This window comes from Chiroxiphia lanceolata, chromosome 2, assembly GCF_009829145.1.
Source record: "Chiroxiphia lanceolata isolate bChiLan1 chromosome 2, bChiLan1.pri, whole genome shotgun sequence".
NCBI lineage: Eukaryota > Metazoa > Chordata > Aves > Passeriformes > Pipridae > Chiroxiphia > Chiroxiphia lanceolata.
The window spans coordinates 22,006,584-22,031,616 of NC_045638.1; the positions used below are offsets into that span (position 1 = coordinate 22,006,584).

The following is a 25,033-nucleotide window of genomic DNA, read 5'->3' on the forward strand; positions in this document are numbered from 1 at the left end:
AAGGCTAAGCAGGACCCACCCATTAAGCACTTCAGGATTTCCATTACAATAACATTGCTAATCACCTGAACAATTTGCCTGTGTGCAGCCACTTTTTTACTGGAATATCAAAAATTGCATCAAAAAGCTGAATCACAACCCATAAAGAAAGATGGTTGTGACTTTAATGGAAACAAAAAAGGCCCTGAAGCATGGTATTAAGGCTTCATTTCCCCACTTCAGACACGGTTTGTTCTGTTGTACAATCTTATCAATAAATACAGCAATTGACATCCAAATATATCATAGTATAGTTCCCTTGTTCCCTCTTGTGTGCTTGCTTGGCTTTTCTAGAATTTCACTCCTCACTGCTGCTTAAGAACCTTTTTATAGTGCCTCATCTAAATTTATCGATGATGAACATATATCTTCCTCACTTTATTCTCCTGAAGCATGACACATCATCTTTCTTGCCTTTGTAACTAACACACTTGTAATTGGTGGTCAACATCAAAATCTAGAAAACAGATGGCTCTCCTCCCCCTACTTGCTTGGCTGGAAGAATACACATGATTGACTAAAAGAGGATATATTCCCTTTTGACTTATGTAATCGATAAAACATGACTTAGCAAGGCTATGGTAGTATTTAATTGCCTTAAGTCATATGCTCATCTTTCCTTTTGCCGCTATAAAAACATGAACTGAAACAATAAAATTCACCTAATTCATAATCTTAGGGTGAAAAGCTCTTGTTTTGTGAAATCCAGCACTGATAGGGGCTCAATTTTATGAGGGCTTATAGGTTCAAATATAGCAACTGTTGTGAATCTCAGCTGATACCTGAATTAATTTACATTTAACTTTAAGACATTCCAAATAATTTGTTACTAATAGTGGGTTTAACAGCTGCTCATGTAAATCATTATGAAAGCTTTTAAATTACTGGATTTATTCAAGTCTTCCGATTCTTTTTTAATATTCAAACCAAAACGGATTACAATCTGTTTATCCTCTTTGTCAAGGTGCCTGCAGAACAAGAAAAATAAAGTCAGTCATTTCTGTGTGAAACACATAGGGCATGATGTTCCTATCAATGGCAGAAAAAATAGGTAAGTGAATCCATGCTTCAAGCACAATATGAAATTGCAAGAAACTGTAATTATTGAGTCAACTGTATTACCTAAGAAAACACTTAAGCATATTCTGAAGCTTTTGCTCTCTAGGAAAAGAACTTAATCACATAAATTTCACTGACGTGGAAAACTTTTTAGCTTCAAAGTAAAGAAAACCCAAATAAACATAAAGAGGTTAAAAAAAAGTTAGGAGGACTCTGTGCCTAAAACATTGTGTTGCATAATTAATAATTCCATGAATTATCCTGAATATTTTCACTTCATCTCACATGCAAGAACAATAAAACCAAAGTGATTTTATCATATTATTAGAAATATTAACAGAAATTAGACTTGTTTGGTGCATGAAGGGCTACTTATAGGCAGTTAACTTACAGTAAATTTAAAAACCTGGATATCCAGATGTATATTTACCACGTATTACCATAAAATTTAAAACTCAGTAATGATTTATTCACCTGTTTTAGTGTATGCCCAGATAGCAACTTTAATTAATTTTAAAAATGCACATGAAATTAATTGTGTTCTTCAGACTTTGCAGGATTTGAATCTACTTGCACAATTACATCTCTGCTACCCATGTTCATCCTTCTCAATATGCATACATCAGCTTTGTAGGCATGTAAATAATTATCAGTTTTCATGGTGACTGTACCTCCACTACAGTACGCTTCCCACAACTCAAAAGTTACTGAAGTCTTCATAATTCAAAACCATTTTAAAATAAATAATAAAAACAGTAGCAAACAAAAAATAAAATGCATAATTCTCAATCTCAAATTCTTTTCACTCTCTCTTTAAAAAAAAAACAACCAAGACTGAATACTACTGCTGAGTGACAAATATTTCGTGGCTAACAGGATCTCTGACTTGTGCATCTAGAAAACTATGCTCCACCATGAATTAAAAGTTGCTTGGACTTAATTTCATTCTGTTTGTATGAACACAGTCATGCTGAATAAACCTAAACAGTTGTCTATACTGGGAAGATATTCCTGTGTTTGAACACAGCTATGAAGAATTAAGTAAGCTAACATTACACTGATTATCACTGAAGAGACAGAGAAAAGCAAAGCAAATTGAGGTCATCAATCTGTCAGGCAATGTGACAGTCTAGACTTGTGTACCATAAGATTTGTAACACGGACCACTTAACCCTAAAAACGTTTGCCTTGTGTATTACACTTTAATGTTTCGGCTTCTTTCATACAGATTGTCTTTATGACCTTTTTCCACTTAAATACTCAAAAGTTTTGCAAAAGCCTTATGTTTTCTCAGATGAACTGGTTACTTACACAACAAAAATACTATCTCCCCTTTTGAGGAGGGCATGGGAGATGGAATTGTGATCAAACAATTAACACTTTTCTCTAAGTAGAACAATGAATCAAGATACCCCAACTGTTGTAGTTTTTTCTTGTTAACAAGTGTTTTACTATGTCAGCAAATACAACTTAAGACCAGCTTTTTGGAATATTTGCTAATTAGAAAGTGGATGAATCCATCTCAGGTACAATTATCATACAATCTCATTACTCATCCCCTTTAAATTTTGTCACAACAGCGTATACTCTTACTATAGAAACCCATTCTTTCTTAGGACAGCACAACACTACCATTATAAGTATTGAAATTAATAAAATGATTTTTTTTATTCCCCTTAACAGTTAACACATACTGTATTTTGGATTTTACCTTTCGATTGATTCTAGCTGTGCTCCCACCTAAGTGAACTACAAAGGAAACTAACACATTTGCTGTCTGAAACAAAGCTGGAATATTGACTTGTTGCACAGTGTTTATTGCAGAAACAAAACACCTGTGGGCATTCTTAACACTCGTACTGTGAGGTTACAATAAAAAAAAAATTATCTGGAATCACAAGACTCATTTTCTTCTATCTATGCAAGAACCAACAGATGACTATGTGTGGAATTTTTAAAAGACATTTAAGGTACTGTGCACAGACCTTTTCCTAGCCTTCATAGGCAGGGCATAGGCAGCATTGTCATTACAGAATGAGACAAGATGAAAAAAAGAGAAAACCAATCAAAAACTCAAAAAACTTTGTTTGAAAGTCAAGTTTTATTATTAAAAAGGTACAAGTAAAGGCCAAGGATATTTTATTTGTCTTCTTATTTCCAAGACAGGAGAAGGTATGAGGAGAACTCTGTGTCTATATTTCATACAAATGTAGGGTGAGTATAGTTTGAGAGACAGGTTTTAGGGGTAGATAAGATGCTTAAAGGAGCTAAATTAAAATTCAAATATAGCTGTATGACACCTACAGTTAGGGATTTAAAAACCACTATTAACTTGCTACAATGGTGATGCATTGCCAATTCAAATGAAGGCATTGTTAGAAAAAAAGAATTGCTGCAAGGCCTACCTACAAATGAGACAGGACTTCCCCTATGAGAAGCTTCAACTAACCACTGCCTTCACATGGAACAGCAAAGCTGTACAAGTCTTCAAGCCAGTATGTCACCTTGGGAGCTTGATATAGCTCTTTTCATGTCTGCTTCTGCAACTGGTATTTCAGTGATCTTGATGCCTAACGGAGAGTTACCTGCATGAAAAGATAAAAAAGGGAAGACTGATGAATTAAGTCCCCTCTTTTCCTCACAACTGCCCAGTCAAAATCGGATGGATGATGTGTCCATGCAGGAAGATTTTGCTTCCTATCAACCTTCGATTAACTATTCTTGCAGTCAACAAACCATAAGAGATGGGTTTACTCTAACCTCACAGTTTGGTTTTTTTTTTTCCCCATTACTTTACTCTTCCCTCACAGCTTTACATAGATTTGTGCCTTTCGGTTTATGTCTCCAATTATGACCTGGTGGTAATATCATCCCTGCAAATCTCATTACAGTCACGCAAAAGGTTTGCGAGGCAACGCTGTCTGAAGCATCAGTTTGGGAGGAACTCCCCGGTCTCACCCGCCAGCAGCACCAGGGGGACTGAAGAATCACAGAATGGGTAAGGTTGGAAGGCACCACAGTGGGTCATCTGGTCCAAGCTCCCCACTCGAGCAGGGTCATCCCAGAGCACACGGTACAGGATTGCATTCAGACCGTTCTTGAGTATCTCCAGTGAGGGAGACTCCAAAAGCCCTACGGGCAAGAAGCTCTATCCTCCAACAAAAGACGCCCCACGAAATGAAACGGACTTCGCTTTAAAAGCAGAACACAGCAAACAGAGAAGTCCCGCTGGCCCGGCCCACGGCGCTCCCGCACCCGCTGAGTGGCCCCGGCCCCCCCTGCGCCGCGCCCTGTCCGGCCTCTCCCCGCGGCGGCTCCGCTCCCGCTCGGCTGCTCCGGCCTCGCCATGTCCGCTTCCAGCTCCTCGGCGGCCGCGCTGCGCCCGGCCACTCACCTGATCTTTGACATGGACGGGCTGCTGCTGGGTGTGTAGCCTGCGCCCCTCTCCCCTCTGTGCCGGGCCCCCGCGCCGCACGGTCTCACCGCGCCGCCAGGCCCGGCCCGGCCCGGCCCCGCTGCCCGGACACCGCGGGTCCGTAGCTGGCGGCGGGCAGCCCCCTTCCCTTCCTCTCCTCCCCTTCCCTCCTCCCCTCCCGCTGCCTGAGCGGGCCAAGCTGGGGCCGCTCGTTTGCGGCCTTCTCGCTCCAGGCGAGGGGCCAGAGCGCCCCGGGCGGCGCTGCTAAAACCCGCACGAGGGGATTAAAGCAACAGGAAACGATCTAATTCTTTCTCCTCCTTCCGCCATCCGCTGCCTTTCGGGGGCAGATTCCGTCATGAATTAAAAGATCCGAGGCTGAGCGTGAACAGGGCGCTTCCTCGGGATGGTGGAGGGCTGAGCGAGGTTTTGGGAGGAGAGGTGAAGGTCAGGTTGGGGTTGGAAGCCAAAGAAAGCGGATATGGAGGAAAATAGGGATCCAGTGTGCGGAGCTGAGGGAGCCCCGGGCCCAGCGCTGGCAGCAGCGAGACCTTGGCCCAGGGCTGGAAGTGCCAGGGCAGAACACTGCTCGGCAGCCTTTGGGGTTACCACTGCAGCTGGAAACCCCCGTGAGAGCCTTGTATCACGGCTTTTGTATCAATAGACTGCCTGGTTTGCAGGCTTATTCTGTAACCTGTGTCCTCCCGCGATACAGCTAGATTGGATCTTGGGGTTTGAATCGTCATTATGACTGTGGCAGTATTTAAGGCTGTTTAGCTGTTTGCTGAATCAGGACCCTCTGCTGAGTGTCTCCTGTGGTGGAGTATTTTTATATGTGACTTGGTTTTTGAAATAGTTCATGTGGGTTATCGCACAGGAAGCAGCATTGGATGTGGGTGAATTCTTAAAGGTGTGAACTTGACGTGTGTGCCTTCCTTGTGCAAAACCCAAATTGTTGCAGTTTCTGAGAAGACTGGTGTGAAGTCTGATGAATTACTCTCTATTTCCAAGAAATGTGCACTTTCCCCTCCTTTAACAGGTGAAGATGATTCACTTATCAACTTTTAAAACAGAAATGACATTTCCCGTGCTATCATAAATATTTTTAAGTATTTTAGAGCTACTGGGTTTTGTTTGTTTCATCTACACTCTTAATATGCTATGCAAAACAGTGATTGAGTTATTTTAGTTCCGTTTTCTGTTTCATCACTGGAGTCTCAAAATTTAGAAATTACCTTTCTGTAACATTCCAAACAGGCAACACCAATACCAATTGAGGTTCTGAGTCGTTTCTAGATCTCTAAACTCCGGGGGTTCATACAGTGAAGAAGGATTAAAAATACTCTAGATTATGAACTGTACCTCATACTGGAAAAGTAATTATAAAATATCCATAGTTCTTGGACATAAAACTTTGCCAAGATTGAGACACTTGAGGTATAAACCTATTTCTTGCTGTTATTAAATTTATATGTTGTAAATTACAGCACCAGATAAATACTTTGTCACTTTCTGGATTTCAATAAAAAGGCAGACATAAATTATGGCATTTTGTGTGCTTATATAAAAAATATATTTACATGAACATTCTATGCATGCTAGTATAATTTGCTTTTTTATCCCTATATATGAAGGATCCTTTGCACTGGTAAATATTTATTCCATTTTCATTCCCCTAGTTATTGTTATGCTACGTGGATGTGATTTCTTCTATTTAAAAAAGTTGCATATAAAGAGTGTGTTGTATTTCAGAAGTCTTTCAGCTGCAATGAGTTAAACTGAAAATACTCTTTAAATAACTTCCAGTACAGAGGAGTAAAAGAGACACCACCTTGATGATTTTCATAATGTACACTTCGTTTCAGAGGACCTGTAGTATGTTTCAGCCTCTAAATACTATCAGTTCTGTCACAAGTTTGACATATTTTTTAGTGAACCTGTTTGATTCATGATGAGCTGTGACTCTTAGGAGGCAAAAAGGCGGTCAGGAGATTGCTTGGACTTTTCCAAGATTTTAAATGTTTCAAGAAGCTTGGAATAATTTTGGGGAAGGAATGAAATAAGGGGCACACAAGTTAGATGCTTTCTGCCCAACCTGTCTGCCATAGATCTTCTGAATAAGATGAATGGTTATATTGAAGTAAATCTACATGAGAAATACGAACCCCTTTAATTTTTTAATGAAATTTTAATGTACCACGTAGTGTTCATTGAAGATACTAAAATGGATAACATAGATGTTTTGGGAAGCTATAGAAATATGCCCAAAATTACTTCCTTTCAAAAAGCTTGAATTTGGTATTGGATATTTATATATACAAAAATTTGGTATTGGATATTTAAAACTACACTTTTTGAAGTACCTCCATAGTTGGTTGCATTTTTCAGAATCTAAAGCTTTAGGTTTTTGCAATAATTTTCACAACAAAGTAGTGCCTGAAAATGTGTGTGACTATTTTTGGAAGTTTTCACCTAAACCTTACTGATTTTATAGGACAAATATAAATTGATCTATAAACGGTGAAAAAAAAATTGAGCATTAAATTCATCTGATGTAATGTGCCGTGAACTTGCTTTCTGTAACTGACATACTTTCTTCTTATTAAGGAAGGTTGGATATTTTCTGATAGAAAGATTTCCAAAACCTTTAAGAGTGTAAAATCCTTAAATGAGGTCTGAGGAGCTTACAAGGTTCCTGACTTTGGAAACAATCCAAGTGTTGCCCTATAAAACCTGTATCCTGTACTTCAGTGGATAAGGCTCAGCTGTGTGAAAGTATTGCTGAGTCTGATCCTCTGTTATTTTATCTCCCCCACTCTCGTTAACATAATTGAGGCTGATTAAGTTGTCCTTGAGTCCCACCTTGATATAGCAGTTTACCCTCAATAGGGAAGTCCTTGCCCCTGAATTGCCTGTGAAAGTACTTCACCCCTTTTTTTTTCAGAAGCTTTCTGTATCATTGTTTCAGGTGTTATCTAACACCTTTTTCCAGCATGTATAATCAATGCAATCCACCCTTCCTTTTTTTTTTTTTTTTTTAATTACCTTCTCTTTCCAGCTGTTGGATGAAGTCTTAGGGTTTTTGTCTGTTGCTCCAGTTACCAAGAGGTTTGACTGGAAAGTAATGCTCTCATTTTGTAAGTAAAATATATGAACAGCACCTCTGGACAGCTTATTATTTAAAGGGTACAATTAATTGAAGGATTTTTTAATTTTTTTTTTTTGTAGGGAACTCCAGCTGTAAGAGAAAAATCAGCCTTTGTGCTAATGTACTACAGTTACGTCCTGCTGTATTATACATAGAATATTAGAATATCTCAAGTTGGAAGGGAGCTTAAGGATCATTGGGTCCAACTCCCTGCTCCTTGCAGGACTTCCTAAAACTAAAAGGGACTAAGAGCATTGTCCAAACACTCCTTGAACTCTGACAACCTTGGTGCTGTGACCAGTGCCCTGGGAAGCCTGTTCCAGTGACTGATCACTCTCTCAGAGAATTGAACTAATGTCCAATCTGAACTTCCCATAAAGCAGCTTCATTTGTTGACATAGTTGATTAGTGATGCACTGTGTATTATAAACCAGAGGAAAAGGAATAACTAATATTTTAATTTTAGTGTACTCATGTACTTTCTTTTTTTAAACAAAAACCTCGCAAACAATAACAAAAAACCCAACCAAACAAAAAAAAACAAAAACCCAACCTCCCGCCACAAAAACCCCCAACACTTCAATTAAAGCATTAAATTTCTAAAGTTAAACTTCTACTTGATTTCCTACAGCAAATAATATTAAATGCTCAGAATAGTAGATTGCTTTTTCTTAAAATACTTTAGTCTTTTCCTACAGAAGAGTACTGTTCTAACTGCTAGTATGTAGTATAGTTAAAAATATTAAACCTATTTATGTGTGTGCTTATCCAACACACACAGTACAGGGTTAATCTATAATGGTAGTAGTAGTAATAATAATAATAAACCAGAACAGAATCTAGATATCTTTGATACCTAAATAAATCCTGTTATAGTTGTACTGTTTGCTGTCTGATCCTGGCATTTTAGCATATTGGAAAAACATATGAAAGTAATGCTAAGCATAGAGAGGGAAAAATCTGTGTAATTTGTACAAAATATACAATTAGAGTAATACCCCCTAGGATCTATGTGCTAAACTTGCTGCATAGGTTGTATTTTGAGCTATGATAAGTAGTTCTGTTGTGTAACTGTAGCCAATAGCTACCCCACCACCAAAACACAGATAGGATTGAAAATTGCCTTTGTTGATCTGTGCCTAAACTTATAGGGGGCTGAAAATATTTAAAATTCTCTACAAGCCGCATGTACAATATTAACCTTTCCCAACTGACAAGTGAACTTAGGAAAATGGCTGCAGAGATAAGAAGTTCCTTAGCCTTGTGCTTAAAGCTGAACTAAGGTAAGCCAACATGCAGAGAACGTGACACTTCAGTATAGGAAATTTAGTCGTGTACTTATTTTTGTTTAGATTTTGCTAGGAGTAGCGAGAGGGTTCCTAAAGCAGCTTAGCTTTGCAAGATACCTTCACCTTGACTCAAAGTCATGTTGGACTGTACAGGCACAGGTATGCCAGCTTGTTGTGACCATTTGTAGAGGGATGAGAAGTAGTTTATGCAACTGGGATCAGAAGTTGCTGCTTCTACAGCCGCTGTCTCCTTTGTGTGGAGACTGCTGTGGTCCTGCGTGTCACTGTTCGTCCACTCCTGCATGGTTTGTAATACAGGTCACCTCTGGTCTATACTGTAGAAGAAATTAGCTTGCAGTTAAATTCATTGCGGTGTTGTGAGATCCACAAGAGTTTTGGCATGTTTTCTTTCTCCCCAGTGTTACCTACCCATTGTCACAAGGTCAGAAGTCAAAAATGTACTCTTACTTTCATTTCATTGCACAAGTTGCCTAGGAGATTGCTGTTATAAGAAAACTGGTGAGAGTTCCATGCTGGAGTTTGCTTATGTGCATGCTGTCTTTTATTTTACAGTGTGAATGGGAGGTTAAAACAGCTTCCTATTTCTTCTTCATCTGAGCAAATAGCACCAATTCAACTAAACATCAGTCCTCTCTAGATTGTCCTCTATTATGGCTTAAGTGCAGGAATTAATCTTTTTAGGCTATAACCTGGCAATCTTGTAAGCCTGTTTTCTGCTTCTGTGTAGTGGAAACTTGCTTTCTTGTCATTCTCCATTTTCATCTGATTTTGGGGGAACAAAGAAGGAAGCAAAAATATTGTCTGTCCCCTGTGTTCTGTACTTGTAATTTGTTGCAAAAACAAAGAGATTAAGGATATTATTAGATTAAAATACCTCATAGATGCATCATGAGCAAATTTTGGAGATAACTAAAACAGTTCCTCATTGAGAATTAACTAACCATAAATAGAGTAAATAAGATTTGTCATATGCTTGAAAGCTAACATTTTAATTTAACAGCAAGGAAAATTTTGGCAAGAACATAGCAAACATACTAACCCAGAGTCTGACTTCTGGTGTTCCCATGACTGATTTACAGATTGCCCATCCACATGGTTGCCTGTTTGTGGTTAGAATAATCCAGAATCAGAATTTAGTTCAGCATCAGTAGAACAGGGTTTTGTTGTGGTGTTTGTTGTTGTTTTTTAATTTCTGTAGTGGTTACCACATTTCAAAATGCCATGGGCAGCATTAGCAAAGATAACTTTTTCTTCTGGAGAAATGAACAAAGGAATGCTCCCAAGCTAAAAGACCCATGATTCAATTTTAATATTGCACAGAAATTACACACAAATGCAATGTATTTTTCGTGCCTATTTATTAGTTGCCCCTGATGCGAAGCGTTGGTTTTAAAAGAAGAGAAACCACATGTTTAGTAAACTAATCCCAGGAATTTTCCATTTTCCCTTTTTGTAATGTGGCTTTTGCTTTCTGACTGTTACACACATTCAGTTGTTTAGAGGGTCTTTAGCAAGTGAAGAGGTATGTTTTGAAAGTGCTGGGAGTCCAAAGGTTCTGTTTAGTGATTTTAAAGGTGCATACAGCAGTTTGAAGTTAGAATTTATAAAAATTAGTCTCTTTCTGTGCCTAAATGCAGATTTGCAAATCTGTTTGTAGATGATAAGAATTTTATATTTGTTGCCTACGTACACTATTTTGTGTATAAAGTTCCAATTATTTTACTTTGAATGTAAATAATAAGGTGTCATAAATGGAACAGTTTCACACAAAGAAAAGATTAGTAGAATTTCCCATTATAATAACACAGTTTCCAGCTGCTGTATTCCAATTTTCCTTTTACTTAACAAGAAAAACAGCATTAACAACCATGGATTTATTATTCTACATGCTGACAATAGTTACACTGTGTGCCATCTTGGGCTCAGCAGTTTTTGTTCTGAATAGTTGTAATCCATTCATGTAGCCTTGTTGTGAGTTGGCTAATTGAACTTTAAGAGTGGAATTTTTCAGGACACCTTAATTGGGGTAGAGCAGTTTACCAACAAAATTTTACTCTGTTAATTCTGCTGTTATATTTTCTCTGAGAGACAATCCTGTTCTTGAATACTGACATTTATATTTCTAATGCTGGGGGAGGAGAGGTGTTGATATTAAAATATAATAACTTTTTTTTTTAAATTGGCAACAGACTGTGATGGTGGTGATAATTTTCACGATACGATCATTGCTCTTTTAAAGACCAGGAACTCTGTTAACTAACAACACAAAAGCAATTAAGCCAAATATCTTCTCTTTTCAAACTTTATTGCATTCATAATGAACATCTTTAGCAGGAAGTAGAGACTGCTAGTGATTGTTGCTGCTTCTATTATGTGTTTATATACCTCTCTCTATTGATACTAATTTTTTTCACAAGACTACAGAGAATTATATAAGCAAGATCATTTTTGTGTCTTACAATGGTTCTGGCAGAGACTCCTGACCTTAATTTATGCTTTTTCTCCCCCTTGATAAGAATAAAATCAGTGTTCTGACCCAAAGTTCATGGAGGTAGTGCCAACCTCTTTCAAGATTTTTCTTGGGACCTAGGAGAAAACCATCCTGTATTACTTATCTCCTTTTTTAACTTCCTTTGCTTCAGTAACCAGTGAAGAATGCTTGTATCTTTTGTAGGTCTTTTTTTGATGGTTGACAATTTTTTCTACTTTTTTTTTTTTGCAATATTTTGCTTCTTGAAGGGTTGCACACCTATTGACAGTATCAGTGTTTGCTGTCTCTATGTATACTTTCTGTTCTAATGCAGCTTTTAATAAATTTTTGTTCCTCTTATAATGAATACCATATTCAGTAAGTAGTAGTTTGGCAATGAATCTGATGCTGTTTTTTTGGAAAATTTTGGAAAACCCTGCATCTAAGCGGGCACTGCACTTTCCCAAGTATGGTTTTGCTGTTGTTATATACATATAATAGCTGATTTCTTTTTAAAATGTATTCTTACTTTTCTTCCTCCTTTTATTTGGAGATATTTGAAGTATTTTTGTAAAAGTCATCAAATCAGTCCTAGTAGGCCGTGTATGTCTGATGAAACAGGTTTATTTCTGTTCTTGAAAGATTTCCTTTGGGCACCAGTTATGGGTCATCATTCCATGCATTGCTTTTTTTCTCTGCTGTTAGTTTTTTTCTCTGCTGTGTCTGTGTGTGGTTCTTTTGGAAGAGTTTTACATGCAGTTTGTCTCAGCATAACGCAAGGTGTTTGAGAGGAAAACCCAGTTTATTATTTGTCAGTCCAGTCTTTCTGTCTAACATCCATGTGAATTTATTCATGACCCTTGTCATTATATGTATGTACAGAGTAACAGAGCGTTGCATTGTCCCAGCTCATTAATGCGTGTTCTCTGACCTGGTGTAATCCGTCCCCGTGTCACCTTTGCTCTCCAGAGCTTGGGTTTGTGCTGGTCCTTTGCAGCAGCGCTGTGCTTGCGGGTGCTGAGCTGACTGGGTTTGCTTGCCAAGCAGCTCAGCCCTGGGCACTGACTGTCTGCTCTGCATAAATATGAGTTCACTCAGGTTCCCTTTCACAGGGTCACCATATACAACAAATTGCCTGCTCATGTGAGGGCATCTTTTGGAATGTCATGTCTTCAAAATGATGCTCTGCTTTAATCACTCCATTTGTGTGTAGTATAAACTGACACAGAGTACAACTACTAGAATAGACCCTTATTTGATTACTGATTGGTAATAAGTGGGCTAATCTTTGTTGGATTGGGATGTTTTATGAGTTTAAAGCTGGTATTGGTCATTTGCGAACATTTCTAAGCACAAGAAAAAATTTGCACTAGTACTGGAAAAAGAATGGAGTGAAAGATAATGTGTGTTTAGTGAAAAAATTGGGATTATAGCATATCAGAAGGTCCGAAGTATGAGAAATTAGTGTGTTTAAGGTGGAACACAAGTATACTGAGACATAATTTCATTTGAATAAATTGTTCTGTGGTAAAGATTTTTTTGTTAGTTTGTTTTGTAATTTACATACAGAAATCTCCTTTGACCTATCTCTCCAGGCCAAAAGTGTAGACCCACACATGCCCATAAAGTGACATAACCTTGGATAATGTCACCATTCTGCTACAAGACCATTACTGCAAAAAGTTACACCATGTGAAATGGTGGATCTTTTTATGCTAGAACTAAGTCTTCTCTATAGTGTTATATTATGATTGGACTAACAAAATGTTATTTGCTTTGTGGCTCAGGGGAGATGGAGCCACAAAGAGCTTATCACAATATAAGAAATTTCTAGTCTTTAAAAATTAAAAACAGTGTTTCATGTGGAATGTATCTCAGGAAAATGAAAGTACTTGGGCCACTAAGGTATTGTAGTATATCTAATTGCTACCCTGAAGCCTAATAACTTGCATTGTTATTATTGTGGTAGATCATATTTTTATTATATTTATCCTTCTCCCATTTTTAATTTTAACATTTTCATTTTTCATGAATGAAGGTATCTTAAGCGTAAAGAGCAAGAAGTAGTGTTGCTATTTTGGTTTTTTGCGTTCTAGAACTTAAAATGTTTTATGTGGCAGTTGATGGCAAATTATACAGTACTGAAAAATTTAGTTTCTTAAAATGTTCAGTCAGCGTTAACTTTGCATAGTTTACTGTTTATCATGGTTTTGCCTTTTCAAAAAGGAAGTGAACTATTGCCCTTCACTCTTTTGCATCTTGTTACAGAGAGAAGGTAATTAGTATATACACTTGGAAACATTGTAGAATAACAAGATAAAATTAAAGTTAAAGGTTCTTAGGTTAAAAAAAAGTTTTGCATCTTTATACCACCTTTCATAATTGCCAGTTTTACTATTTTTTAATTAAAAAAAAAAAGTTCCAGTTTTATCTACTAATTGTATTTAAAGTTTTACTTTTGACATGTGTTTTAGTTGCCTATTACATAAGTCTTCATACCTTTAGAAACAGCTTCATCTTCTAATGATCTCACACTGGACCACTCCAAAATTTCTGTGTGGCTGTGACCTGTCACACACAACCTTCCCTGCCCAGGCCGGGCCCTGAACTGTCCCGACTGGAGACCTTTCTGGAGTCTGCTGTAGCACCATTACTGCTGTATAGACCATTCCTTTCCTGTGGAAAAAAGGATGGTGGAGAATGGAGGCAGCTTGCACGTATATTGGGACATAATCTGAAATAACATATGACCTGAGTGCTTCAAGGTCCCAGGGCTTAGAAATAGCCTATGGTTTCCAGAATGTATACATTGGACCCCCAGGATTAACTGCCCTTATTTATGGCAGTGTTAACAGCATGTAAGAGTTTATCTTAACACTTCCAAGAATATGCAGGTATACTTTATATTTTCTCATGGCATCTTGGTTTCCAAGAGAACGTCTGAACTTTGGTGAAGAGGTCAACAAGTAAACGATCCCAGGTTTGGGGGTGAAAACTGGAATCTTTATTGAACACCTGAAATGCAGTTTTAAGGGTCTTGGGGCCAGGCCATGTTAATGAGGAGGATGGGTTATGCTAACTAGGGGATGGATCATGCTAACTAGAGGATTACACAATTTTCTGCTACAGTTACACAAGTGATTAATATTTTCCCTTAGCTAGAACCACATGGGGGGAAAAGGACAAAGAGGTTTCTACATGATCTGATAAAATCATCACAAAGTCTTTCCATATCTTGCTGGAGAAGACAAGCCAGTCAACATAGCTAAATATTGATAGGTCTTGTGATGGAGTGTCCTCAGAGCAAGGAGTTTCTCCTAGCTCCTGCTACATAATCTCATCAACTCCTTCTCTGCTGATAGCAGAGCCCCGGATCCCAACACTTTGGCATCTTATGGCATGTCATAGCCATATAGGAGTTTTCTTATTTTGTTTATTCTTGTAAAGTTTTTTCTTAGACTATGCTCTAAATTCTGCAGTTATCAGATATGGATATATGGATATCATTCCTTGGATATATTGTGTTAGTGTTGCTTTTGTCTCAAGTACTTTTTGTAGATAGGAGAAAGTCTTTGAAGCGTTCATCCTACTGTTAGATTTTCTGTATATGGTAATTTATTTTTTGTTCTAGATGTCTGTTTTACACACTCCAGAATCTTTCAAATAATACTCTTTCAGTTTGGAAATTTTCCAGTGCTCTACAATTCCTGGATAAAGCTTGAGAGATACAGGGGATGTCTTTTCATATGTGTGTATGTATACAAAGGAAAGGATTCCTTACATTTAAAATAACTATTAAGATAATGAGCAACTTTACAGTAACTCTGAAGTTGTCAAAGAAAAATGCCTTAAAGACATGTCAAAATTTTCTTGAAGAAGTCATCCAAGCATAGTGAAGAGCTAACAGAGCTAAAATTGGATTATATAGTTTATGTTTATTAAACTAAGCCTTGTTTTTCCCTAATCAAAACTCCTGGCTTTAAGAGTTGGCATTCCAGGATCTGTGGCTGGTACCTGTCTGCATTATACTGGTTAAAGCGCTCTCTACATAAATCCTTATGATTCCCCTGCCTCTCCCATAGGCAATAATACAAGATGATTAAGTTTTGTGTTAGCATGTTTTTTCTCTCCTCATTGCCCTGGTTAATTGAGAAATGGCTATGTGTTCTAACTTCGGAGTTTCTACTAAGAGGGGAAGAAGAAAAGCAATATTCTAAGATTTATCACAAAGTAGTTGAAGTTATTCACCTCTTAACCTATTCCCTTTTCTAATACCATAGTTCAAAATGTAATAGATTCATATTTTCTTTTTCTTCTTTCTGTTAAAATTGCAGCTTTCAGGGACTAAAGAAGATATTCCTGTTTGACCCAAATGTTTCTGTATTTGTATGTAACAAAAAGGAAGGCAGAATACTTATTTTTCTCTGGATACTTTTCAGTAGATATTTAGTTTACCTTTCTCTTCATAATATCTTCCATACTGAAATTGTGAGCTTTAGTTCTCTGCTTTATATTCTAATTGTATACACAAGAAATTACATTTCATTGATAGTCTAATATTCCTAAGTATAGCCCAAGAGAGTTACAATACCCAGTACCCATTCATTCTTTCTATGTTGGATCCTACACATACCTTACTTGTCTCCTATTTCTTTAAAGCAGTCTTCTTGTGCTGTGAATTAAGAACAGGCTTGCTTTTGAAAAAAAACCCAACTCTGTAAGTTTAGGCTCAACTGAGATTTGATCTGATCTTCCTAGAAATTGTTCTCACTAACATCTTGAAATCCGCAACTTATCTGAGTCTTCTTGACTTGGCAGCTGATTTGATAGAGCTTATCAATAACTTTTCCAAAAAAACTTTCTTTACGACATTCTTTTTTTAGAGGTGAGCACAGCATGGAAATACATAATTCAGAAAGGTTGTATTTGTACTCCTGAGTTGTTACAAGGTGCCCAGTACGTGGACAGTGGACCATATCACAGGTGTAATACGGTATACCTTAGAGATACTGCACTTTCCTTAGATAGAAGTAAAGGAGTTGGCACACGTTATGAAATCCCATAGTTCTGTTTAGATAACAGTAGCTACTCCCTTCTCTCAAGCTATGGAAAAATATTATTGATGATATAGGTCCAGAAGCGTAAATCATACATTCAACAAAATAGTTTACAAATATCAGTGATTATAGGTATATAACTGTACCTAATGGTAGTCTAAGTTTGGAAAATGTATTACCAACTTGAGTTGTTTGTTGAAACAATTACAGACTACCACAGAATTTTTTTTTTTCACAGAATGATGATGATGATGCAATTTAATGGCTTCAGTACTGACATTGTAGACGCTTCCCATTCTACAGTGGTTCAAGAGCTGCTTAAACTCTTCTTGTGAGTCCATTGGAGAGAGTTAAATTTTCAAGAGACATGCTAGATTTTCTATAATGTATAGTAATAGGGTAGAGAGCACTGTCAGAAGAAATTCCTCTCCTAAAGAAAACAACTTTAATTTTTGTGTAATTTCAATTTTATTCATTACTGGCAAAATTTTAAAGTTGTATTAAATAGAAGTTCATAACAGAAATGATGACAGGCTGACAGCCCTGTGGCAATACCACCATGAACTGTGTCAACCTAACACAAGGAAAAAAAGCTTCCAACCTCTTTGCTTATGACAAGGTCAGCGACTAAAGGTAACCTTTACATTAGAGAGGGTAGACAGTAGCCATGGTCAACAGTGTTCAGCTCCGTTTTATTTTGTTTCAACATTCTCTACAACTGGATTCTTTTATTAGTAGTTAGATTTGCTCTTCAGGCAATGGAAAAAAAAAGGCATTTCAACTTGCTGATGGAATACCAGGTTTGCATTTTTGTGCAAAGTTTTCAATCTCTTTGAAAACTACTATCCAGTGGTTTTTAGAAAGGTGTGGCCTACAATGCATTTGCTTCTTTTCAGAGAAGAAAGGCCTTTGGTTTTTTATTATTATTATTGCAACTTGTACAGCTCACAATTATTTTTTCCTTACATTTAGGAAACATGTAAGTTATCCTATTTAACTGGAAATGGAGCTCTAACTGTATGCCTACGACAGGTTAGTTCTTCTAACGGTTTAAAAACATAATGAGTCAAAAGGTATGGGACTTTTTTATCTAAAAGTCATTTAGGTTCGGTGGCTCAGTTCAGTGGATTCAGCAAATGAAGCAGGCAGTTTCTCTTGCTGATTGTAAGCTTGATTTTAGATCAAGCAAAACGAAATTACTGAAATGGGGTTAGGGAAGCTATTTATTGAACAGCAATTGTTACAAATGGTATTTTTCAGAATTATTTCATGAGGTGTTGGTAACTTCTACTTCATTCTAGATTTTGTATGCCAAATCTGTTTGGATACCACTGAATACAGCTGTTCATATTTGGTTTTATACTAATTATATATAGTTGCATAAGTGATACTTCTATTAATTGTTTCTAGCTATAGATTTTTTCCATACCTTGTAAGGTGATTGTAGTGGTTTGGACCTTGTTTTCCCCAGAGGATAAGAAAAGTGGTAGACCCCAAGGGGTGGAAACCCCTGGAAGTTTTGAAATTCTGTCCAATGAGCGCTCCTGCAAAAATGTAAACATATCACAACCAGACCGGAAGAGAAGAGTTGTAGTTGGAGGGAGAAGAAGGTGGCCATGTTGTGAGCCACGAGGAAGGGGCTCTGAGCCCCACAGGGGGGCTTTGGCCCCCAGCCCCAGCGGGGGGGCCTGTGGGGACCTGGAACAGCATAATGCTGGGCTAGGTGCCTATAGTTATACTGGGAGATGTTTTCTCCATCGTGGGCAGTGGCCGTGGCAGTGGCCGGAGAAAGCAGCAGCCAGAACTGAACCGAAGAAGCAACAAAGACATGCAGCACCAGAGAAGGGACTCCTGGAAGGAGACCTGAGGGAAGGAGAGTCAGCAGCTGAGTTCTACAGAGTTCTTGGGGGTAAGAACTGATACCAGACCCCCCAAAACTCCTTTGAGACCTCCGAGAAGGAGGAATAGATGGACTCCTATTTTGAGAGGAGCCCTGAAGTACATGCAGCAGCGGAGAGAGAGAGAGAGGAGCTGAGAAGCTCGGTCGTCCTGAGAGCTCAGCCAGGACGGAGTGTGGGAGGTTGGCCTTGAGGGCCCTCCCTTGCTGCAAGCTACAAAGAAGCTCGCAGCCTGAAACAGGGCACAGAGGCCCTGCAAGGAGCTTGAATCTCCTGAAGATACCAGACCGTCACGAAGACCCCCTGTGCTTCGTGATATGACGTGGTGATACGACCTTGTCTGGGGTGACGAAGCCCACGGAAGACCACTCGTTTGGAGAGACGAGTGGCCGAGGGGGATACTCCCCCTCGTGTGTGCTGGCAGAGATCCAGCTATCAGCTGCTACAAGAGACAGAAGAGAGAGAGAGAGCCTGCTACCTTAGAAGATGCTGCTGCTTAGTGACTGCTACTCTGAAGAAGCTGCTGCCCTGAGAGACTGGAAGGGATCTGTCCTTCTTTCCCTCCTGGACTTTTATTTGGAGGGGAGAAGAGATCTGATCCATTGTAAATACTTATGTCATGGTAGAGATAGTTGTAGTCGTGTGTATAATGTATTGTAGTATTTATTTGTATAGTCATTGTAATATATTCCCTTTCCCCATTCTGAGTCTGGTTGTGTTTTGTCTGGAAAAAAACCCATCTCACATTGGGTTGAGATGTGGGAGGGGGGATGGAGCTAGGGAATTGGAATTTGGGCTATCTCAAACCATGACAGTGATGGAGGCTAATTTTTTTCCTAATTTCCTTAAACGTCTTGCCCCTTGGTAACAGCTACCTGCAATGCACCTTCAGAAGCAATTTTCACGTTTATAAGCAGTATGGTAGAAAATAATTTTTTTCTTTTTTGTAAATCTAAATTCATGTTAGATTCTGTGGAATTGGAAATGTATACCTTATTGCACATGTTTATATTCAGAAACTGTGAGCTTGTTTATTTCTTGCTTGTACTGTTGTGACTTCATTGATTTCATTAGATTTTTACCTCATACTGAGTAGTGAGAGAAAGGCGACTGGATTTTTTTTTTTCCTTCTTTAGATTTTGGATGGAGGGAAGGAAGTTGGGGCTATTATTGAAAATAAAGTAAAAAATCTCCTCTGTCTACTTATTGAGCATATAATTTACCAGCCTGCCTTTTGCAAGCACTGTTGCAGTAGAACTAAGCACACCCCAGTGTAGTAACTCCTGTGTCAGGCTTATTAAATTCCAGCCACAGGAGAGTGAAGCTGTTTGTGTCTCAAGATGTAAACTTTGACCTCAGCTTGCAGAACTGAGGTAGAAGGAAAGAAAGATTGAGTGAAAGTGGAATGACTTCTAGTTCAGTTCACAGTATCTCTTTTTATTTTTATCACATTACTCATATGGAAGATGAAATGATAGACTAAAGTTTCTTGCACCGTATGAGTCTCTGAACACGTATTTTTTATTTCATTTAGCTGGATGTACAGCGGCGTTTCTTGTAACTCTAAGCTGTCACACTCAAAACAGAGTCATAACACAACATTTCCATTATGTCCAGAACGACTCTCTAGCAAAAGAAGATTCAGCCTCTCCCCTTTGAGATAGCTGAAAATAAAACCTTAATAGCTACTGTTGGAGAGTCTCCTTCCAGCTTTCTGTTTCTCCTGTAGTCCTCATGTGAATTGGGTTCACTGACATGTTGGTGAGATTTTCTGTCTGAACCTTTTAGTAATCACTGTATTCTTACAGGATTGTAGTGTGGATAAGTTTTTTGTCTTCTTATAAAACATCTCTGGTGCTGTTTTATTATTTTCCCCCTGTTTTAAACAAGAGATAGTAGAGTTTAGGTTAAATGGATTTTGATGTTTGAAGACCTTATGCTAGTTTAGAATTGTCATAATATGCTAAAATAATACAAAGTCAGTTTGATCCAAGCATGGGAGTTGAGAGTTCTCAATCACCTCCTCTCTACCAGGAAATACCACTCTTAGAAAAGCTTTAAAAGCTAAAATATTTTTACTTGAAAGTGAGGACCGGGTCCAGTACATAAACCTTTAGACACCTAATATGTGCCAAATTTTTGTGTTCTGTGTACCACTTCTACTACAAGAAAATAATTTTTATGTGCAGTAAAGAGATTGATGCAGTTTTTTGCAGATGAATGTCCTTGGGATGGTTTCAAAATGAGGTGATTTGAAACCCTTTCACAGGTATTTTCATCAAATGTTTAATTTTGAATTGTCTCTTCCATCTCTTACAGGAACTGTAGTCAATGCCTCATATTTATATTTGTTTTTCAGGCTTCCTAATCAATCTGCATCTGCCATATTAAGTAGATAGGAAGTAGAATTTTAGGGAAACAATTTTTCACAACAGAAACCTAGCTTAAAATATGCTGATAAGATTTTACGGCTAATAAAGGCTATTTTTAAAAGTGTGATATATACTAGTATTACTAGGTAGACTAAATTGTCTATACAGAGAGGCTAAAGTTTTCCAGCAAAATTTCAAATACATACTGAGAGGAAAACTATACCTCTCTTCAGTAGCAGGTCTGAGAATTAGTGTGTTAACACTCATGAGGAAAATAAAGAGAATCCCATTATAAAACTGTTATTGCATACTGAACTCTGTGTCAGTTTATTGGGGAATATTACAAAAGTGTAGTACAGAAACAGACTGCAGCTGAGTAGCTTAATTTCCTGGGAATAGGAAAAGTTCCTTTTGCCATACGGGGTGTTCTCAGTGCACAGCATCTGCAGTTCAGATTTTGGAGTACAAATGGTATTTTAACTCAGAAACACAAAAGCATTGTGTGTTGGGTGGAGCTTTGAGCAACCTGATCCAATGCAAGATATCCCTGCCCCTGGCAGGGGGTTGGACTAAGTGATACTTCAAGGTCCTTTCCAACCCAAATTTTCTATGGTTTAGGTACCTATCTCTCAGTGGCTTCGGTGGGGCTTAGTTAAAAGCTTCCATGGCCAAGTATAAGTTTTTATTTCACTCTGCTATTTATAAGCAAGCTGATTATATTCTAAAGCAAATGACAGTCTTCCAGTAGTTCTGTGTTTCTACTCATTGTGTTAGGAAACAAGAAGAGCTCATGTACCATCATTCATGATAGCCCACTAACTTTGAGTGGTCCTGCTTTAGGCTACAGGCTGTATTTGATCTGAGAGTCAGTTAGGACTTGCCTCTGGTTTACTGCTAAGTCTGGAGGTAGGACAACTCTCACAGTCTCTGTGTGAAGTTTTTCAGCGCTCTGTGAGAATAACCTCTCTACTCTGATCCTCAGCCCCACATGAGAGGCAAGGGCTGTGGTCATGTAACTTCAGAGAAACCTGTGGCTCACCTGTAGAAAGTCCACTGTTATGTGGTATTGGAAGTTCATTATATTGGTATCTATACCATGATTTTGAGGTTCCTTCTACAGTTTTCAAACAGGTATTACAGCTTATAAAACAATTTTCAGTTTGCTGTATCACACTTACATCATGAATCTCAAAGATCTGATTCTCCTTTTTTTTTTTTTTTTTAGGTTATGGTTATGATTAGGAGTTCTTGGTATATAACTGTTAAAGAGTCACTGTGATCGGGTCTTGCAGTATTCTGACTCTTTCCTCTTGACTGTAAATCGTCAGCCATGATGGGACATCCTCACTCTGGGAGAATCAAGCTATTTGATGATGTTTGATTTTTTTTTGCTCTTGGTGATATCACCACAGAGAAATTACTCCATCAGCAGATTTACTTCAAAAAATTTGGGTGCTCTTGAGTGGACAGAAGAGATTAGCTTTATTAATCTGTAGTTCTTTATACTTCTTTTGTGGTAGTATGTTTGACACATTGCTGCAATTAAGTTTAGAACATTGTCCAAGATCACAGTGGAAAAATAATGATTTTGTTTTCTGTTGAAGTCACTCTGTCTTTTGCAATGTTTCCACTGTTGAGGAAACTGACTTTTTTGACAGTGTTACAGAAAGTGATTTAGAAACATATAACAGTGAAAGTCTTCAATTTGCAACTTGATTAAGCCTTTTATATATGTGTATATCTATCTATCTATCTATCTATCTATATGTAGTCTCCAGGGCAGGAGAAAGCTTTCTGAGAATAAGGAAATCAGTATGTTTAAGAAAGCTGTGGTGTGCTGGAGAGAATTTCCTCTATGGTCTCATTTTGTTGGGGTTTTTTTTGAGGAAGGAAAAAAATTTTCTGACCCTTCTTTCCACTCTCATGACTATTCTTTTTTCCATTGTTGCTCTTTTAGGTTGTGGGTTAAACAGAACAGATCTGGGATGGTTCAGGGAAGGTTATGTTTTTTATAGCTTTTCCTCAAGAAAATATATATTTGTATTGGGTGTGTGAAGCAAGGTTCTGGCAGTGGGAAGGGGTGGGTTGTGGGGTGGGCTGTTGAGCTGGCTTTGTGAAAAGCTGCCAGAGCTTCCCCAGTGTCCAACAGTGCCAATGCCAGCCCACTGCAAGATGGATCTGCTGCTGGCCGAGGCTGAGCCCATCATCTGGGGGTGACAGATTTAAGAAGGTAAAAAAACTGCTGCGCAACAGCAGCAAGGACAGAGGAGCAAGAAATGTGAGAGAAACAGCCTTGCAGACACCAAGGTCAGTGAAGAAGGAGGGGGAGGAGGTGCTCCAGACGCTGGAGCAGAGATTCTCCTGCAGCCTGTAGTGCAGACCATGGTGAGGCAGCTGTGCCCCTAAATCCCATGGAGGTCCACAGTGGAGCAAATATTCACCTGCAGCCCCTGGAGGACTCCATGATGAAGCAGGTGAATGCCTGAAGAAGGCTGTGGTCCTGTGGGAACCACATGCTGGAGTGGGTTTGCTGGCAGGACCTGTGACCCCACAGGGCACCCATACTGGAACTGTCTTCCTGAAGGACTGCAACCCCTGGAAGGGCCCCATGCTGGGGCAGCTGGTAAAGAACTACAGCCCATGGGAAGGACTCAGACTGTGATAAGTTCATAGAGGTCTGTCTGCAGGGGCAAGGACCCCACAATGGAGCAGGGGAAGAGTGTGAGGAGTCCTTCCCCTGCAGAGGAATGAGCAGCAGGGACTTGATGAACTAAAGGCAACCCTCCTTCCCTGCCCACTGTGCTGCTGCAGTGGACAAGGTAGAGAACTTGGGAGTAAAATTAAGCCCAGGAAGAAGGGATGGGTGCAGGGAAGGTGTTTTAAGATTTGATGTTATTTCCTATTCCCCTACTCTGATTTGATTGATATATTTCCCCAAGCTGAATCTGTTTTGCTTGTGATGGTAGCTGGTGAGTGATCTCTCCCTACCCTTATCTCGACCCACAAGTTTTTCATTGTATTTTCTCTCCCCAGATCAGCTTAGAAGGGAAGTGACAGAGCAGTTTGGGTGGGTACCTGACATCCAGCCATGATTAACCCTCCAGAATTTTCACTAAGAAGATATCATTGGTTATTCTTCTGCTGAATTTGATAATACAGTGATCCTTCTGGTTTCATCTATTTTGTGTGGTAGTTTTATCCACATGCCTTGGAACATCTCATTCCAAAACAACTTTATAAACCCTGTTTTGTGTTCCTCGGGTCAGTGAACTGCTGCTATGTGTTGTTAGCAACATCTCAAGAAGAGGAGGTACCACCTTGGTGAAAGGCTAACTTCTTGTGAACATGTTATAAGCTGATAGTGTGTTCAGAGGTGGCAGTTGCTTCTCTGGTTGAGAACATTCCTTGTGTAACACTGTTGCCTTGGTATAGTCGCTCATATGTTAATGGTGGTGTAACTGTGACCTGACTCGAGTCTCCTCATACACATTTTAAGAAGCTGCTTCACTGTTAACTGTAGGTTTTGATCCTACAGGCGGGATTTTTTAGGCACCATATCAACTGCTGTTTGCATAGTTCTATTTTTAATGGTTAAGGCTCTCCATGAGAGTTTAGGAAAGCATATCAGGCAGTTTCTGTGAATCAATAGCTTTTCTATTTTTAAACTAATATGATGCTGTCACATAGGTGATGCTTAGTAAGTACAGTGTTGGAATGTTTTGCGTTAAGTCATATATATTGCCTGCTATTTCAAAGTTGGATTCCCTCGTGCTCTGGAGTTGAAATACAGACTTATCTTTACTTTTTCATGCACTATTTTGTATTGTGCCAGAGTGTTTGTTTACAGTTCCACATCAGAAAAACGTTTGCATGGTTTATTCGTGAACTGTTTCTTTCACTTCTCTGTGGCATTAAAAGGAAGGATAAGGTGTATATGAGAATACAAGATAGCATTAAGATAGGTCTGCTATATTAATGTAAACTAAAAGCCTTTTGAATTTGTTCAGAAGCTTCTTTCCCTCTCCTAGAAGTAATATGTTTTTCTGCATATAAAATGAGAAATTGGCTTCCTCTGTAGCTACCACTGAAGAATTCTCCCAGTAATATAAGCCCAGAGGGGCAAATACGTGATAGTCATTTGGGAACAGTTCCATACAGCTGCTATTGTTTGGGCACCAAACTTACTGTCTTTTTAGACCTGTTAGCAACAACCTGAATTCATAGTAGGATGTCTGAAATCAGAGAAGGGCAAACAGTTTGACCGC

At 38.6% G+C, this 25,033-nt stretch overlaps 2 protein-coding genes and 1 long non-coding RNA gene across 5 annotated transcripts in view; 2 read left to right on the forward strand and 1 right to left on the reverse strand.

Moving 5' to 3' along the window:
- Positions 1-5,125, reverse strand: part of STS (steroid sulfatase) — a 106,892-nt gene extending 101,767 nt beyond the window's left edge. The window contains exons 1-3 of one of the 3 annotated variants that reach the window (XM_032678767.1): positions 4,493-5,125; positions 3,859-4,230; positions 3,504-3,683 (exon numbers count right to left, since the gene is read on the reverse strand). The gene's annotated coding sequence lies outside the window, so the exon portion shown is untranslated. The remainder of the gene's footprint in view (positions 1-3,503; positions 3,684-3,858; positions 4,231-4,492) is intronic. The other 2 variants (XM_032678768.1, XM_032678769.1) reach the window with 2 other exon arrangements.
- PUDP (pseudouridine 5'-phosphatase) overlaps positions 4,374-25,033 on the forward strand; it is a 66,295-nt gene continuing 45,635 nt past the window's right edge. Inside the window, exon 1 of the mRNA XM_032678772.1 lies at positions 4,374-4,523. Within this exon, the coding sequence (XP_032534663.1) occupies positions 4,445-4,523 (79 nt within the window). The 5' untranslated portion in view covers positions 4,374-4,444. The remainder of the gene's footprint in view (positions 4,524-25,033) is intronic.
- On the forward strand, positions 4,695-8,937 carry LOC116782313. The gene is made up of 4 exons (XR_004355196.1): positions 4,695-4,960; positions 5,475-5,552; positions 7,572-7,650; positions 8,813-8,937. It is a non-coding gene; the product is annotated as an uncharacterized LOC116782313 (long non-coding RNA).